This window comes from Thamnophis elegans, chromosome 12 (assembly GCF_009769535.1).
Source record: "Thamnophis elegans isolate rThaEle1 chromosome 12, rThaEle1.pri, whole genome shotgun sequence".
NCBI classification, from domain to species: Eukaryota; Metazoa; Chordata; class Lepidosauria; order Squamata; family Colubridae; genus Thamnophis; species Thamnophis elegans.
The window spans coordinates 23370454-23387568 of NC_045552.1; the positions used below are offsets into that span (position 1 = coordinate 23370454).

The 17115-nt window shown below is 39.3% G+C and overlaps 1 protein-coding gene across 1 annotated transcript; it reads right to left on the reverse strand.

The window, feature by feature from the left end:
• Positions 1-14688: 14688 nt before the first annotated feature.
• Positions 14689-15543, reverse strand: LOC116515990 (gap junction beta-5 protein-like). The gene has a single exon (XM_032228331.1). It carries the CDS (start codon positions 15541-15543, stop codon positions 14689-14691), a length of 855 nt encoding a protein of 284 aa, XP_032084222.1.
• Positions 15544-17115: the final 1572 nt, after the last annotated feature.

The window sequence follows — 17115 nt, forward strand, 5'->3', positions numbered from 1 at the left end:
AAGTTTGCTTGCTAATGCCAGGGTTCTAAGTAACGTCCCTAACGAAAGAAGATTCTGAGGCTTGAGTTTCTTCAAAGTTCCATTTTATTAGAGATGTCATATTGGCACATCTGGGAAAACCCGAATCTGAAAGTTTCCAGGTTTTCCCCACCCAAATGAAAGTTCAAGACGCTGCCCAGCACCCACATGTCCATCACGTGGCCCAATCAGGCACCATCTGAACTGGAGATGCCTCCCAGTCACCTCATCGCAGCTGCAGGGCCAGTCGACCTTGACTTTCTGAGAAAAAATGTTATTATGGCTACATTTCACCCACACTCTGTATAATCCCCCCTCGCATTTTCCCACAGTAGAAAATGTGGCAGGCTTGAAGTCCAAAAGGTAAAAGATGGCTTCCAGGTCTGACAGCTATGTCAATATAGAATGTCATTTCTTAGTTGAAAAGGTGCGACTGGCATCATCTATGCTGACTATCTTCATTCTTAAGGAAACTCTTAAAAAAGATATATGTTTTGGTATCCAGAGTTGGCCTCAGGACTTTGTAACTTTGTAACTTTAATAAAATTTGTATGCTGCCCACTCCTTAGGGACTCTGGGCGGCTCACAACAAAGCAAAGACATAAAAATTAAAAATACAATTATTTAAAATAAAATCACCATTCAGTCACGTGGGGCTGGATTATTACTCAACAGCCCCAGGCCTGCCGGAACAGCCAGGTCTTGGTCGCTTTACGGAAGGCCGGGAGAGTGGTAAGGGTCCGGATCTCCGCAGGTAGCTCATTCCATAAGGACTTCAGAAGGAAATGATGTTGAAAGATCAATGGAAACAAAGGAAAAGCTCAAGATCTGGATACTGATGCAAGAAAGATTAAAGGACAACAAGGTGAAGTAAGAGCTCAAGATGGACAGCTTCCTGAAGTTGAATTTCCAAGTTAGCTAGTTTTGCCCATGTGCCATCTTTAGTTGAAACCTATTTCAGTCGAACAGCTGTTGATGTTGTCAGAACAAGAGAACCCATCATCCTCTAGCACCGATTTTTTCCCTGAAACTCTCAGAAGGACCAATACAATTCCTCATCTGCCAAATCATTTTTATGCTGAGAGCCACAAATATGTTTTTGGGCAAAACCTGAATTAATACCTATCACACATTCTCAGTATGGCATGTCCAACAAAATAATATTTAAAGTCTATTGAAAAACACCTTAGCTTTGTTGTATCACAAATATCCATGCCACCCAAATCTCAGGTGGTGTCCTTCTAATTCTTTTATTTCTCAGCGATACTCTCTCTTTCATCCAAACCAAACCAAACCAAACAGCAAAACACAAAATACATTTTCAAATCAGGTAACTCCAATTCTCCTCTTTCCTTTGCATCTTGTAACACCTTGTTCTTAAGTCATGCATTTCCCCTCTACACAAATTAAGATGTTGTCAAAACATATATTATCTTAAACAAAAACAAATTCTATGCAAGACATTCATCTTAATCACAGAAATTCTTCCCAGCAATGACAGCTGCAGTTTCTCCCATTTTAACCTATTTTTTTAACTACATTCCATGTCCTTCTGTAGTTATTTTGAAATAACATACAGGTCATATTTGTCATAGTGATAGTTTTATTTCTTCTCAATGTTAAAACCTATTTCATGCACCAGTTATTCTTTGATCTTGTATCTTTATATTATTGCTAATATCGCCATCTTTTGTTTATTAATCTGGGAGCACCAAATTCTTCTAATGTGCCTATGAATGTTTCAATCCATTTAAATGATCTGCCAAAAACAATACCAAATCATCTGTGAAAGCTCTTAATATATGAATCTTGTTTTTAATATTTACTTCCAACCCCACCTCATCTTCTCTTATGTCTCTAGCATTCCAAGAACCAAAATTAACAAAAAAGGACATAGTGGGCATTTTTGTATATCACATGGTTTTTAAAATCCCCATTAACAATTGACAGAGGGATAGAATCAAGACCACGTGATATTTTAGTATCACTTTGCCTTGGAAAGACCACACTTGGAATATGGCTTCCAGTTTTGATGGCCACCATATAAAAAAGATGTTGACATTCTGGAAAGCGAAAAGCATCAAAGAGGATTAGGGGACTGGGGGCTAAAACCTATAAAGAATGGTTGCAGGAACTGGGTATCTCCACTCTAGTGAAAAGAAGGGCTAGGGATGACATGATAGCAATGTTCCAATATTTGAGGGGCTACCCTAAAGAAAAGGGGATCAAACTATTTTCCAGCACCTGAAGAAGAAGCAATGGATGGAAATTAATCAAGGAGAGAACCAGCCTAGAACTAAGGTGGAATTTCCTGACAATGAACGGAATTAACCAGCAGAATGATGTGCCTTCAAAAGTTGTGGGTGCTCCAACACTGGAGGTTTTTAAGAAGAGATTGGACAATTACCTGTCTGAAATGATATAGGGTTTCTTGACCTCCAAAATTCCTTCTAACTCTGTTATTCTGTAAATTATTTGTCCTTTTTGTGACGTGCCAATCTTACCTATTTTATAAAATTTTCTTCAAAATTACTATCTTCCAAAATCTTAAAAAAATTAGAACCTGGTTCAAATTGTCAAATATCTTTTCCGCATGTAAGAAAATTTATATGACTTGTTTTTTCTTACGTTGTTTCAAATATTCAAAAATATCCAACCCATTTCTAACATTATCCTTTAATTGTCTTTTAGGGAAAAAGCCACAGTGATCCTCCTGAATAGATTTTTCCAAACTTTTTCCAAAATCAGCTAGGTTCATTATGAACAATTTGTAATCATGACTGAATACAAGATTATTGTTGTTAAAACTCCAGTCTAGATGGTCCTTAGGTATTAATGGTATATTTGCCTTTTCCCACCTCACTCTTCTAACCAAGGCTTCCCAAGAGCTTGAAGCAAACTCCTTGTCCCGACAAAAAAACCTTTTATTAATTGACTGAATTCTGCTCATTCACATCTAGCAAAGTATTTCGAGGGAGGATTTATAATCACAGACCTTATCTGGCTTGGAGAGCTTCCAGGCCAATATCTGCAGAACTTGGCAAAGAGACTTGGAGAGTCATAAGCCAATTAAGCGAACTAATTGTCTCCTGCAAACTCCACTCCCCTTTCACTCCTCTTTTATTCCCTCTGAGAGGAGCCATTCATTGTCCATCTGTGGCCTTACTCCCACGTTGAACCCTGTTCTTTAGCTGTTCCCTTCATCTGGCAACTCTGTGCATGCACACACTGGGAATAGGCTCCAGCCCTGGCCCCCTCTCTATCTCCGACACAGAGCCCTCATCAGAGCCTTCGCCAGACTCCAGGATCCAGTTCCTCCCCAACCTCCTCACTGTCCAAATCTGCTGCCAGCTCCACTGGCTGCTGGCAGACCACAGCACTCTCTTGCATTTTTCCTTCCTGTAAGATAGAATTTACCATATTTTATAGAGCTTGTAAAAAGTTCATCTTCAAAACATTTATAATAAAAAGCTGACAACTTATATGCTCCAAGGCCTTTTCCTGATTTAATCTTTTTAATAGCATCAGTGACTTCACTTATTGTTATACAGTAGGTCTATTCATATTTTTATCTATTCCTCTATAATCTTGGTAAACTTTGTTTCTTTAGATATTTACCTATTTCTCTAAAGAAATGCCATTTCCTTTGTGCAAGTTAGAATAGTATTGATTAAATGATTTTTTTCATGGTCATACTATTCCTTTATATAGTACCTCTCTCTTGTAATTTCAATATAATTTTTTTTTCTTTTGCTAATTTATATACCAGCTATATTCTGGATTTATTTATAACACTTCCATTTTTCTCACTGTTAACATCAATATCTGTTATTGTAATAAATTAATATGTTATCTATGTCTTTTCTGGTAATTTCTTCAATTCTTTTTTCCCCCACTTAGCCCCAGATATCTGAAATGAGATATTTAGATTCTACTTTGTAGTTTAAACTTTATATGAAGCGAAACTTTATAATCAGCACTTTTAAATATATATATATATTTGGCCTAGATTGAGGTTCCTTAATCTTGGCAACTTTAAGATGTGTGGACTTTAACTCCCAGAATACCCCAGCCATCCATGCTGACTGGGGAATTATGGGAGTTGGGGTTCTACACAACTTAAAGATGGCATGGTTGAGAAACACTGGCCTATATCACTAAAGGAGAGTTGTAGCATTTCTTGTGGTGTCTTTTTCCTGACTTAACCTACTGTGAAGGGCTGATATGAATCAAGAAAGCCTTACGATTTTCCACATATCCTCCCTCTTGCATAAAAGAGAGTCACGATGAGGCATCTTTGTATTTCTACCTGACACTACTGTATCTTGTTTCCAGACTAAGCTCATGTTTTGCTAACTGTCTCTACAGATCTTCTCCAAATTCTGTTCCTCTACAGGTCTTGACCCACATAGTCTCATGCTAAGAAGAGCCCAACTAATGCTTATCCTTCTCCCAACTTAGAATGAAACAGCATTTGGTTCACTTGGTCCTCTAGCCTCAGTAAGATCTGAAAATTGTTGCATGCAACCCAACTTGGGTGTCGCTTTCTTGGCAACGAAGATAATGAATCACCAGAAGTATTGTCTTTGGGTGCAATGCAATGACACACCCAGATGGATCTGGCTTGACTGCCACCTACTTAATCTTGGAAGGATCTCAGGCAAACAAATGAGAAAACCATCTGTTTCCCTCTACTTGTACAGACAGGATTGGTCAGGACTACTAAACCCATTCCTAAGGAGCTGGAGGCCAACTTGAACCCAGGGGAAGTTGCAATTATTTTTTGTACCTGTCAACCTTGCTATGGCAAGTCAGGGAAAAGCAAGGCTATGATTTTCTGGGAGGATGACATACACCCTTTTTCCTTTGGGGGAGATATCCTCCTTAATCCTTTTGTGCAACAAAAAAACAAAGAAGATGAGAGGAAAGGGCAGATGATCCAACCCAGAACTCCTACATACATATGGCCACCAAGGCTAACAGGATGGGGAGGGAGCAAAAGAGTCCTAAGCCCAAACCAGAAGGTCAAAGGGACTTGAAGGTTTAGGCACTTGCTGTATTTTTCACTTGGTCTTACAACATTTTTTTCTCTGTCTCCCTCCCTGTTTAAATAGATTGTGTTTTTAAAAATGTTATTGTCTCTAAGAGGTAAAGATACCTTTTTTTTTTTTTAAAGGATTTTATTTTTTTCTTCAGTATACATTCACAAATCTACATTCTCGTACATACTATTAAAATTTATCTGTTGACTTCTAGCATGTATCATCATCTGCTTAGGAATATAAAAAACACAGTTGGGATCACTTTCTTGCCATCCTGTATCTCCATCTTATTTTGCAATAACCCTGCTCCTTCCTTCTTCCCAACCTTCCTTCTCTAGTTGACTGTTTCCCATGCATGTCAATGAGTTTGACCCAATGCTTTAAGAAGAGCTACTTGTGGAGCCAGATTTGAGTTTTTGGATTCCATGGCCAAATATGGGCACTTCCACCACCTGCCATGTCATGAAAGAACATATGCAGTGCACCAACCATTGAAAATATCATTCATGTTTTGTTTGACTGACAACTGGATGCCCCTCTTAGGCTTAACGGAATAACACAATAACAGAGTTGGAAAGGATCTCGGAGGTTTTCTAGTCCAACCTCTTACTCAAACAGGAAGCCCTATACCATTTGAGACAAATGATTGTTCAATCTTGTCTTAAAAATCTCCAGTGTTGGAGCAACCACAATTGTTCCACTGATTAATTGTTCCAATGGTCCGGAAATTTCTCCTTAGTTCTAGGTTGGTTCGTTCTTTGATAGGTTTCCACCCATTGCTTCTTGTCCTGCCCTCAGGTGCTTTGGAGCATAGGTTGAACCCCTCTTCTTTGGGGCAACATTTTAGATATTGGATCACTGCTATCCTGTCAGCCCTAGTCCTTCTTTTCATTAAATTAGACATGCCCAGTTCTTTATATGTTTTAGTCTCCAGTCGCCTAATCCTCTTTGTTGCTCTTCTCTGTACCCTTTCTAGAATCTCAACATCTTTTTTATATCATGGTGATCAAAACTGGATGTGATATTTCAAGTGAGGTCTTACTAAGGTATTACAAAATGATATTAACATTTTGTGTGATATTTAACATCCCTACTTGAAAGAACAAACCACTGGATTCTGAATCTCAGTTTCTCCTTTTTCCTCCTGGGCTCTAATCTGTTAATTGTGAGCAGAATTGCTAAATTAATACTTAAGGCAGTTGAGCTAAGAGCCCATTACATCAAACAGATGGGGGGGGGGTATCCTGTAAAGGTGTGTATTTATCAGAATGTTGATTCTTTGTATTTACCACCTATGTATTTTATAACTGTATTTTCTTTCATCTATTTTACCTTGGATTAAATCTTGTAATTTATTTTGGTTTTGTTTTTTGAAATGGTTGTGAGACTAATCAATTCATAAACGATCTTCATGCAAGTGCTGAACTGATCTGAGCTACTTTGTTTGCAAGATAGGAACGGTTAGGTGATATTTACTATGGGTAGGGGCATCAAAAAAGCCAGGTCGTTCTTTGTGTTATAACTGTGTTTTGTAAGTACTTACTCTGAGTGGATTGCTAAATAGATTATGTGGCTGTCATAGTCTTGGTATTTTGCAAATTCAGGAAGGTGCAGTGTTTTAAGCTGCCAACTCTGACGGCAGTTATATTTAACCCTTTCTCATCTACTAATATGAAGACTCTTGTCAGTATTCCCAACTCTGGTACTGCTTAACATGTGTGCTATGGTCCATGTTGCAACTGTGACACATTCCTGTAGAGCAGGAATCTCCCAACTGTGTCACAGTTCAGTCTGTGGACTGAACCTCCAGTTCACGGCATGCCAGAAACCGGGCTGCACAAACACGTGAAGGCCCATCTGCAGGATACAGGCAGCACACAAAACTATGTTCCCATTGGTCCATGGAAAAACCTTTCTCCATAGAATCAGTCCTGGTGCCCAAAAGTTTGGGGGCCACTGCTGTAGAGGAAGATCATCTTGAGCAAGGAATGTAAAACTGGTTAAATGCACATAGGTTTATCCCTGAAAGAGAGGATGGGGTGAAAAAAAACCTCAAGATTACTCCACCTTGGCTCACTTTGGTGTGAGGACAGAGAAGGGACCACTGCCAGGCTTTCAAGATTGATGCCAGCCCTTCAAGGTAGGGCAGAAACACTCCTAGAATTCTACTTTAGTAGTCCTTGACCCATGGTCATTGATTTAGTGACTGCTTAAAGTTACAATGGAGCAAAAATAATTTTTTAACGATTGGTTTGCCCACTTAATGACCATCTCTGGGGTCACATGATCAATATTTGGGCACTTAGCAACAGACATGTATTTATGATGTTTGCAGCATCCTGGGGTCATGTGATTACTATTTACAAACTTCCCAGGGGATTCTGACAAGCAGTCAACGGGGGAAGCCTGATTGACTTAATGACCATGACAAAAAAGTTTGTAAAATTAGGTACAAGTTGCTTAATGACTGCATTGCTTAGCAATGGCAGTGCTGATCCCAACTGTGGTTGCAAGTTGTAGATTCTCCATACTGTTAAGGGCAGGAGTGGCTACTGTCAGTTCGCTTATGGTTACGCAGCGGACACATGCGCTTGATGCATACTATGCACACATGCACAATACTAAAAAATGCTCTTGTGCATGTGCAGAAACCAAAAACAAGATGGTAGTGCTTATGGCGCCGCTGGGATAACCAGTCTGGGGGCATGTCAAGCCTGGGTCGCTGCTGGTTCCAGTAACCTAGGCCACCAAGTTACGACCGGTTCAGCCAAATTGGGCCGAACCGGTAGGAACCTGCCTTTGGTTAAAGGTATAATAATAGAAGCTTGAAATGTTAGATTAAAGCATTAATGAATTCCTCCTCCTCTCTCCTCTCTCTATTTTTTTGTAGATGTTTGTATTTGGAAATTCCACAATATTTTATTGGGCTCATTTTCAACTTCTGTTTCAACTCTTACGTTCTTGCCAATTTTTCATTACTGGCACATAATAATTTTCATAGATAGCCTTGATTCAGTGATGAAATTCACATTTTTTTTTACTACTGGTTCTGTGGGCGTGGCTTGGTGGGCCTGGCAGGGGAAGTCTTCAACAGTTGTTTATGGTATAACCCATTAATATCACTGCAGGGATGTAATACATAGTGAAAAGTCATCAATTTCCTTGTTTTTCAATCTAAATTGTCCAGATAATAATTCCAGTAGTGTATTGTATTACAGATATAGACCAGGTATTTATAGTGGTTGTATTTCCACCATTCTATTTTGACTTTAATAATTTCTCACTCTTTGGATATATTTTTTACTAATCACATATTTAACTTGTTCATGCTTGATGTTCTCCAACTGCAAAATGCCCAGATTCTTGTAGGCTTCATCCTGATGGCTTTTTGGGGGGTGGGTGAGTGGGTGGAGTGACCAGTCAGTATTTCAATTCAATTCAATTACTGTTCATGATTTTACCTTGCTTTATTGCTACATAGCACATTTTTCTAGGCCAAATCTCATTGCTATACCTGTGCTAAAAATTCTTGAAGTTTGCCAATGACTGGATCACGGCTTCTGATTTTCTGTAAAGCTTCAAATCATCTGTATAAGCAAATGCAGGATTTTATCAGCCTTGTTTTGCTGTTTGTAGTCATGGCTGATTTTCTTCAAAACAATGGCAAATAATAAGGGCGATAAAGACGCACCCTGGAAGATGCCTCTCCTAAGGTTGACAAGTCAATATTTTTTATTTTTGACCACCAATTTTGTATTTAATTATTTCACTATTTTTTCTAGGAACATTCTAAGGTTTTACTGACACCAGTTGCTTTCAAACATTGGATGATCCAACCATATGGTCATGAATCAAACACCTTTTCATGATCAGTTGAGACAAGTGCCACTTAGTTTGAGTCATTTGCAAAATCATTTTATCAATCGGAAGGTGATCTTTTGTTCCTCTGTTTTTCCTTTTTTTTTCTTTCCTGTTCTAATGGGAGGATGTTATTTCCTTTTAAATAATCTTGGATGTTGTCTGTTATTATGCCAGTGACTAATTTAAGCTTTATAGGCAAGCATGTTACTTGCCTACAGTTTCCTGGTGTTGTCCCTTTCACTGAATGTTTTTGAATCAGATAAGTTTTTCCAGTTATTAAAAAGTCATTGATGATTCTTTTATGCAGTAATTCATTAAGCTGCTTCGCAATAATTGGATGTAAGCTAATAGTAATAGCATCTATATTGCTGCATAGTGCTATACAGCCCTCTCTAAGTGATTTACAGAATTAGCATATTGTCCCAACAATCTGGATCCTCATTTTACCAACCTTGGAAGGATGGAAGGCTGAGTCAATACAGAGTTCAGAATCGAACTCCTGGCATTGAGCCTACATTTCTAACCACGACATCACCTTGATTCTTACTAATGAGATATCTGAGCCAAAAGCTGTACAGTTTGTCTTATTTCCAGAAACCATATTTGATTATTTCCAGAAAATGTTCAATTTTTAATTCTTTTAACCCAATTTTAACTGTTTCTGCTGTTATTAATTCTTCTGTTTGATTTTTACTAAATTCATCTTCAAATTAAGCATCAAGTAGTTTCCCATCAATCTTTCTAAAACTGGATTGTTTTATTTTCAGAATTTCAGAATTGCCATTTATACTTTGCTGGAATGGCCTCTGATCTGAACGCAATAGCTGATTTTGCTTAAATTGGATGGTTCATGCCTCATAGCGTTTAATTTTCCCTGCTATTGCTGTTATTTCTTGCTGTATGGTTTCCAAAACTTTTTCTATTTTTCTGCAAGGCCAACCTTCTGCAATGCCAAACTGGCATTCTTCCAGTTTTGCCTTTTCATGTCTTTAAATTACTTCCATGTGATCTTTATTTCTTTATCTTGGCCTCCAATCTGGTTTTCCACATTAGGAGTCAATATAGTTTTGGTTTTGTAACTTCAATACTCAGTTCTTCTATAACTACCAATTGTAGTTGTAAATAATGGAAGAGAGAGAGAGAGAGAGAGAGAGAGAGAGTGAGAGAGAGAGAGAGAGAGAGAGAGAGAGAGAGATATTGTTTATTGAAGTTTGTTCCCTTTTTTAAAAAGAAAACATGACACATACCTTTCTGAATGTCTCTGAGTACTTTTTGCTTTTGTTCATATCCAATTTGTTCACATCCATGTATTGCAAAGAGATTACAAGACATGACACTGGCAGATGGAATAATTATGATTATTCAGTGATATTAATATTCTCGTTTCTCGTCACCTCTTCCCATTTAAATAGGTAGGAACTATGCAATGACAAAGGGATGTGGTAGCTCAGTGGCTAAGATGCTGAGCTTGTCAATCAGAAAAAATCAGCAGGTTGGCTGTTTGAATTCCTAGTGCCACATAATGGAGTGAACTCCCACTACTTGTCCCAGCTTCTGCAAACCTAGCAGTTCAAAAGTAGGTAAAAATGCAAGTAGAAAAATAGGAACCACCTTTGGTGGGAAGGTAACAGCATTCTGTGTGCCTTTGGTGTTTAGTCATGCTGGTCACATGACCACAGAGATGTCTTCGGACAGCACTGGCTCTTCAGCTTTGAAACAGAGATGAGCACCCCTCCTCTAGAGTTGGGAACGACTAGAACACATGTGTGAGGGGAACCTATGCAGTGTACTTGCAGAGATACACGATGAAATGGTTTTAAACCATTTATAATTCTTGTTTGACAAGTTGATTTCACAGTTTAAAATTCCTTGATCCATTTATTTATTTTTATTGTCTCTAGATTTTTTTTAATGGAAAGGTTAGATATGAACCTAACAAACAAACAAACAAACAAACAAACAGATAGTGATTTCTTGGAAATCTCCATCATTAATTTCAGTGAGCTTCCCCCCATCCTGCAGCCAAGTGCATATACATTTATAACCTTATTTTTGCTTGAAATATCTTAGAATGAACTATTTTGTAGCCAATGGCAGATTCTTTTCTTAAGATGTGAATTGAATTTGGAGTTACTAAGTCCTTCAAAATTCTTAGAAACAAAAATATAGGTAATTTCCTCTTAGTCCTTCCTTATTTCAAAATAACCGGAACAAAAAACATTTTCATAATATCCCAATTGTAACAAAGAATTCCTGTTCTGGGTATTGGGAAAGAGGGCGAGGTATCTTGAAATAAGACAACAACTAATTGAAGTTCGTCAACTTCACCATTTTTATTTATCATTGCCTACATCATTACATTAAATACTAAAAGTGTTCAAGTATGTAAATGTAGCTATTACAACTGCTTCTCAAAAAAACTAACTAAAATTCTGACTGAACCAACTATAGAACAAAGTGCACAGAGATTTGTTCTTCACAAATAAGGCATCCAGATTTCTGAATTCTCCAAGAATTTCTAGGAAAGATTTCAGTCTGAAACCCTGAGAGTTGGGTAGAATAACAATTGGTGTACATCAATATAAAACCGTTGTCTGTGCAGAAGATCAAAAGTTCACTTCCTGACATCTTGGTCAAAAATGGGAAACAGTCTGTCCTGAGATCCTGCTGCCCGTAAGCATTGATAATCTTGAATTAGATGAACAAATGGGTTGACTCAAGTTGTGGGCCTCACATGGTGTCTTACATACTTTACAGATAAGTGATGTGATTTATTTTGAAATTAGTAAACTACATTATTATTATTATTTTTTTGCAAAAGATGGATGGACATTTTTATTTCAGGAAAAATAATTTCAATTTATTTTATTTCTAAAATGTTTATTTTCTCCTTTTCTCCATAACAAACAAACTATTCCAGAAGCTTCCCTGGGCAACTTAGCAATCGAGAAAGAGAAAATTTAGGTCAGCAGTAAACAGTTTCTCAATATTCTATTAGATCATCAGTGGAGAAATGAATCAGAAAACATGTGACATATAATTAATGGCAATCAACCCATCAATAGCATGTAATTAACTACTGGAGTGTGCCAATGCAGAAGAGGTGTGGGTTTGCCGTGGCTTGTAGAGTTTCAGTCAAGCTAAGTCGTCGATCAATGAGAAAATCAGGACTTAAAACAGACGGATCAGTTGGCATTGAGGTGTGGAACTTACACAAGGATGTAATAGATCATTGTGATATTTCTCATCTATTGCATGCCTAACACCAATTTCCTAACCCCGAAAGCATAACAGGAAGAAAGTGAGGAATTGAAGTTAATGGTTTGCTTTGTCAATAATCTGAAAGTTTAACCCTGGGGTCGCCAAATATAGTTGGTGAAGACTCCTATGAAATTTTAGGAAATGATTTCCGGTAAACCATTTAACCAACATGTTAAATGATCTCATTGATATCAGATAGATTTTTATTCTCCAAAATTTGATTTTCAATTATTGGTAACATGCCTAGATTAACTTTTGACAACTCATAGACAAGTGATGGCGAACCTTTTATGCACTGAGTGCCCAGTGGTGGGCTTCAAATAATTGAACAACTGGTTCTATACCCTAATGACCAGCTGGGTAGGAGGGGGTCAGTGGTAATGTGACTGGGTGGGCGTGCCCAACTCAACATCACTCACGTCAATGGGCACTTCGCCTTAGCTGTTACAATGTATTAAGGGTTAACCACAGAGGCAGTTTCTGTAAGCAGGGCAATAAAGATTAGGCTAGAAACAACACCAGAATCTTTCCTTCCTGCCTTCCTTACAGAATTAGCCCTGTAAAGTGGAAAAAAACAAAAGGAGATTTCTTCCAACAACCAGTTCTCTGAACTGCTTAGTTAACAACCGGTTCTCCCAAATAGGTGCAAACTGGCTGAATCCCACCACTGCGAGTGCCCAAACTGCACGTGTGCATGCCCAACCTGAAAGGTGCACATTTACGGGCATGCACGGATGTGTGCAGGCATGCACTGACATGCGCAGGCATGCACTGATGTGCGGATGCACGGATGTGTGCTTGTGCAGGCATGCACAGCAGAAATCTGAAGACCAACTGGCCAGTGGGAGGCGGGGCATCCCAACACCAACAGTGCAGCAAGAAGTAAAATCTTTTTCTTTCATGAGCTTCTGTTTTGTGGTTTGCAGGGAAATAGAAGCTCATGAAAGAAACGCTGTGGAGATCTGATCTGGAACAATGGTGTGCATACCAACAGAGAGGGCTCTGAGTGCCACCTCTGGCACGTGTGCCATAGATTTGCCATCATGGTCATAAACCATCAAGCTGAATGTCAGCATCACCAAACCATGTGCATCTTCTTCTTTGCCATTCCTGGCTCCTGCAAAGGAAAACACACATTTTTCAAGCTAGAAACTTCCCTACTTCATTGGGGCTAGGACACTGTGCGTTGCCTTTCTTTCACTAGCCCCCATGTCTTAGGTTTTATTTTATATTTCCAAGTTATCTTTATTGGAAAAACATCTCCAGACTGGTTTCACCAAATATCTTCCTTGATAGAGAGATGATTTTAAAAAATAAGATTGGGTTAGAAGGTGAACAAAGAGCAATGTATGGTTGACAAACAATTTTAGATGCCTTCCGTTAAAAAAAAAAAATCAAACCTCTCCTGAAAAGAAGAACCTTGGTTGGATAAAAGAACCATCCACCCCTTGCAGGAGAGTCAGCAGACCCTAGAATTCTTCGGTTCCCAGAGCTGCAATGTTTTGGAACTGGGGACGTTTAGAGTTTGGATGGGGAAGAAAAGACTAAACTCATAAGGGCTAAGTACGAGTGATCAGTGGTGGTATTCAAATAATTTAACAACCAGTTCTCTGCCCTAATGACCAGTTGGGTAGGTGTGGCTTGATGGTCAGGTGACTGGGTGGGTGTGGCCAACTCAACATCACTCACATTGATGGGCGCTTTGCCTTAGTTGTTACAATTTAATAAGGGTTTACCGGAGAGGCAGTTTCTGTAAACTGCCTATCGATTCCTACCGGTTCGGACTGGTTCGGACTGGTTCATCTGAACTGTAGTGGTTTGGCGGCCTAGGTCACTGGAACCGGCAGCAACCCAGGCCTGCCACATCCCTGAACTGGTCCTCTGGGTGGCACCATAGGCACTGCCATCTTGTTTTTTGCTTCTGAGCATGCACAGATCAAATTTATTGCACTGTGCATGCATGCACACGCACAATGTGGCCACAAGTGAACCAGCAGTAGTTACTGTCAGAACCTACCCCTGAAACAGGACAATAAAGATTAGGCTAGAAACAACACCAGAATGCTTCCTTCTTGCCTTCCTTACAGGATTAGCCTGTAAGGTGGGGAAAAGTGGGGAAAACAAAAGGAGATTTCTTCCAACAACAAGTTTTCTGAACTGCTTAGAAAGTTAACAACCGGTTCCCACAAATAGGTGTGGACTGGCTGAATCCCACCACTGTGAGTGATGCGGTTAGAAAAAAATCAGAAAAGTCAGACGGGATTGTAAATGACCACCCTGAAGAAAGGCATAGCTGCCTGGTTGTAACATAAACCTGGAGCGGATTACATGGCTATTGAAACCTGAACAAACAGAGCTAAATGAATGTCCCCCCCCCCCCAATCCCCTATAACTGCCACCATTTCTCACACTTCTCACATTTCCAGCTTAATGGAAAGTGTTGGTATTGGAATGGAGCAATACGGATGGTGCCCGAGCTCTTCTTTTTTTCCGCGGGTGTATATTTTTATTCCAGCTTCCCGAGTTTTGAAGGTTCTCCACATTGGGAGTTGCTTATGAGAGGTGAAGTGACTGGCTTATAATCTGATGCTTGAAAAATCGGCCCATCTATTTCGGTGGTGTCCTGTTTACTTGGGGACAGGGTGCAGTTGTCTCTTTTGAGAAAGTGTACTTGTGCACTCTCTCTGCTGTGACTTCGGTCACTTCGGTCTTGAATGCTCTCCTTGCATCTTTTCCCAATGAGATAGAAAGCTTCCATGAGACTAAGTAAGACACAAACACAGGCAGTAATAATCATGAACAGAGTGAAGATGTTCTTTTCAGTTGGCCTGGCTATGTAGCAGTCCACTAGGTTAGGGCAAGGTGCGTCAGAGCATTTGACTAGAAGAGGAAGCTTATAGTTTGGGTACACACGGTAAAAGATAAACAGGAACACAATGTCCACCCCAGCTTTGAAGAGAAGACTGAAGAGGTAGGTCCACCATAACCCTCCACGCTTCTTGCCTGGAGGATAACGTGGTCTGAAGTTATTCCCACATTTCTGCAAGCGTTTCTTCAGTTTGGCTTGCCGATAGGCTACATGCATCACGACCAACAGGGAAGGACAGGTGACAAGGATGAGTTGCAGGGCCCAGAGCCGAATATGAGAGATTGGAAAGTAAAGGTCATAGCAGACATTGGGACAACCTGGCTGCTCAGTGTTGCAGTCAAAGTCCTTATTGTCATCTCCCCAGACTTTTTCCGCTGCCACTAAGTAGACTAGAAGCCGAAAGATGAAGACGACCGAGAGCCAAATACGCCCAAACGCTGTAGAGTATTTGTTCACTCCCCCCAAGAGGTCTTCCAAACCAGACCAATTCATCTTGGTTAATTTCTTTTAGCAGAGTCTGAAAAGAGAAAGACAGTGTGGTTAGAAAGTTTGGATCTCATTGACATGCTCTAAGTTGGTTTCCTTGAATCACATGATGTCAGGGAGAATTGAGTTTAAACACTCATAATATATAGGAGATAATTCCTCTTTATAATTCCGCTGCAGAACTGCTGATACAGTTCTACAGAGGAATTATTGAATTTGTCATCTGCACTTCTATAACTGTCTGGTTTGGTTCTGCAACCCAGCAAGATAGACATGGAGTTCAGAGGATAATCAAAACTGCAGAAAAAACAATTACTACCAACCTGCCTTCCATTGAGGACATATATACTGCACGAGTCAAAAAGAGGGGCGTAAAAATATTTACAGACCCCTCACATCCTGGACATAAATAGTTTCAACTCCTACCTTCAAAACGATACTATAGAGCACTGCACACCAAGGCAACTAGACACAATACAGTTTTTTTCCCAAACACTATCACTCTACTAAAAATATAATTTCTTCACCACTGTCAGATTATTCTCTAAGGCTGCATTACTATTGCTATTAGTCTTCTCATCCGTTCCTCTCACCCATCTCCTCCCACTTATGACTGTAACTTTGTTGCTTGTATCCTTACGGTTTATATTGCTTGTCTCCTGATTGATTGTTTATTTGTACCCTATGACTATCATTGAGGGTTGCACCTTATGATTCTTGACGAATGTATCTTGTCTTTTTATGTACACTGAGAGCATCTGCACCAAAGACAAATTCCTTGTGTGTCCAATCACACTTGGCCAATAAAGAATTCAATTCAGTTCTGTTCTGTTCTGTTCTATTCTATTCTATTCTATTCTATTCTATTCTATTCTATTCTATTCTATTCTATTCAGTTTTCTCTGGCTAGTATTCTGAATTTCTGGAATGAAAGGTCTTCTTGCACAATTTGGGCAGCTGCTAACTGAAATCATCAAATGACCATCCAGCTGGGATCACCCATAAAAGTCTACAGTTAGTGAAGCAAAATAAAAGCATGTTAGAAGCCTGGAGAGAAAGAACTTCATCAGAAACTTGCCAAGTGACTTTGAAATGTAGGAGGGGGGGGGAGGGGGGAGATGACAAGGGAAGGAATCTTAATTAGGGCTTGTGAGAGTGTTATGCTCCTTTTCCCTCTTAAAGACCTCTTCTAGTAAGGCAAATTGGCTGAGAAGACTGAACAAAATTAATATTTGCAACTACGGCCCCAAGGGTTCAGGAACCAAGCAAAGGTGTCTCATCTCTAATCCTCCTAACCAGTCAAGCTTTACTAATTCATCACAGACAACACACTCTTAAGGCTACTGTTGCTATGTTGGAATAAATGATGCAATTTTTGTCTTAGAGTTTCGCTTCTCAAAACGTACATTCTTGGATCTTCAGCAAAAATGAGTCATCTTGTTTTTTAGCAGAGCTTTTTTTTTTGTTTGAATGAGGGACTTAGTCAGCTGGAATGATGGCATTCCTGGCATGAAATGCTACCATCTTCACTACTGGTTTGGAACTGGGAGTGCGTGGCACTTCTGCACGTACAGAAAC

What these genes read in the sequence shown, in the direction of transcription:
- LOC116515990 (XM_032228331.1), bottom strand. Translation starts at nt 15,543, where the DNA reads ATGAATTGGTCTGGTTTGGAAGACCTCTTGGGGGGAGTGAACAAATAC.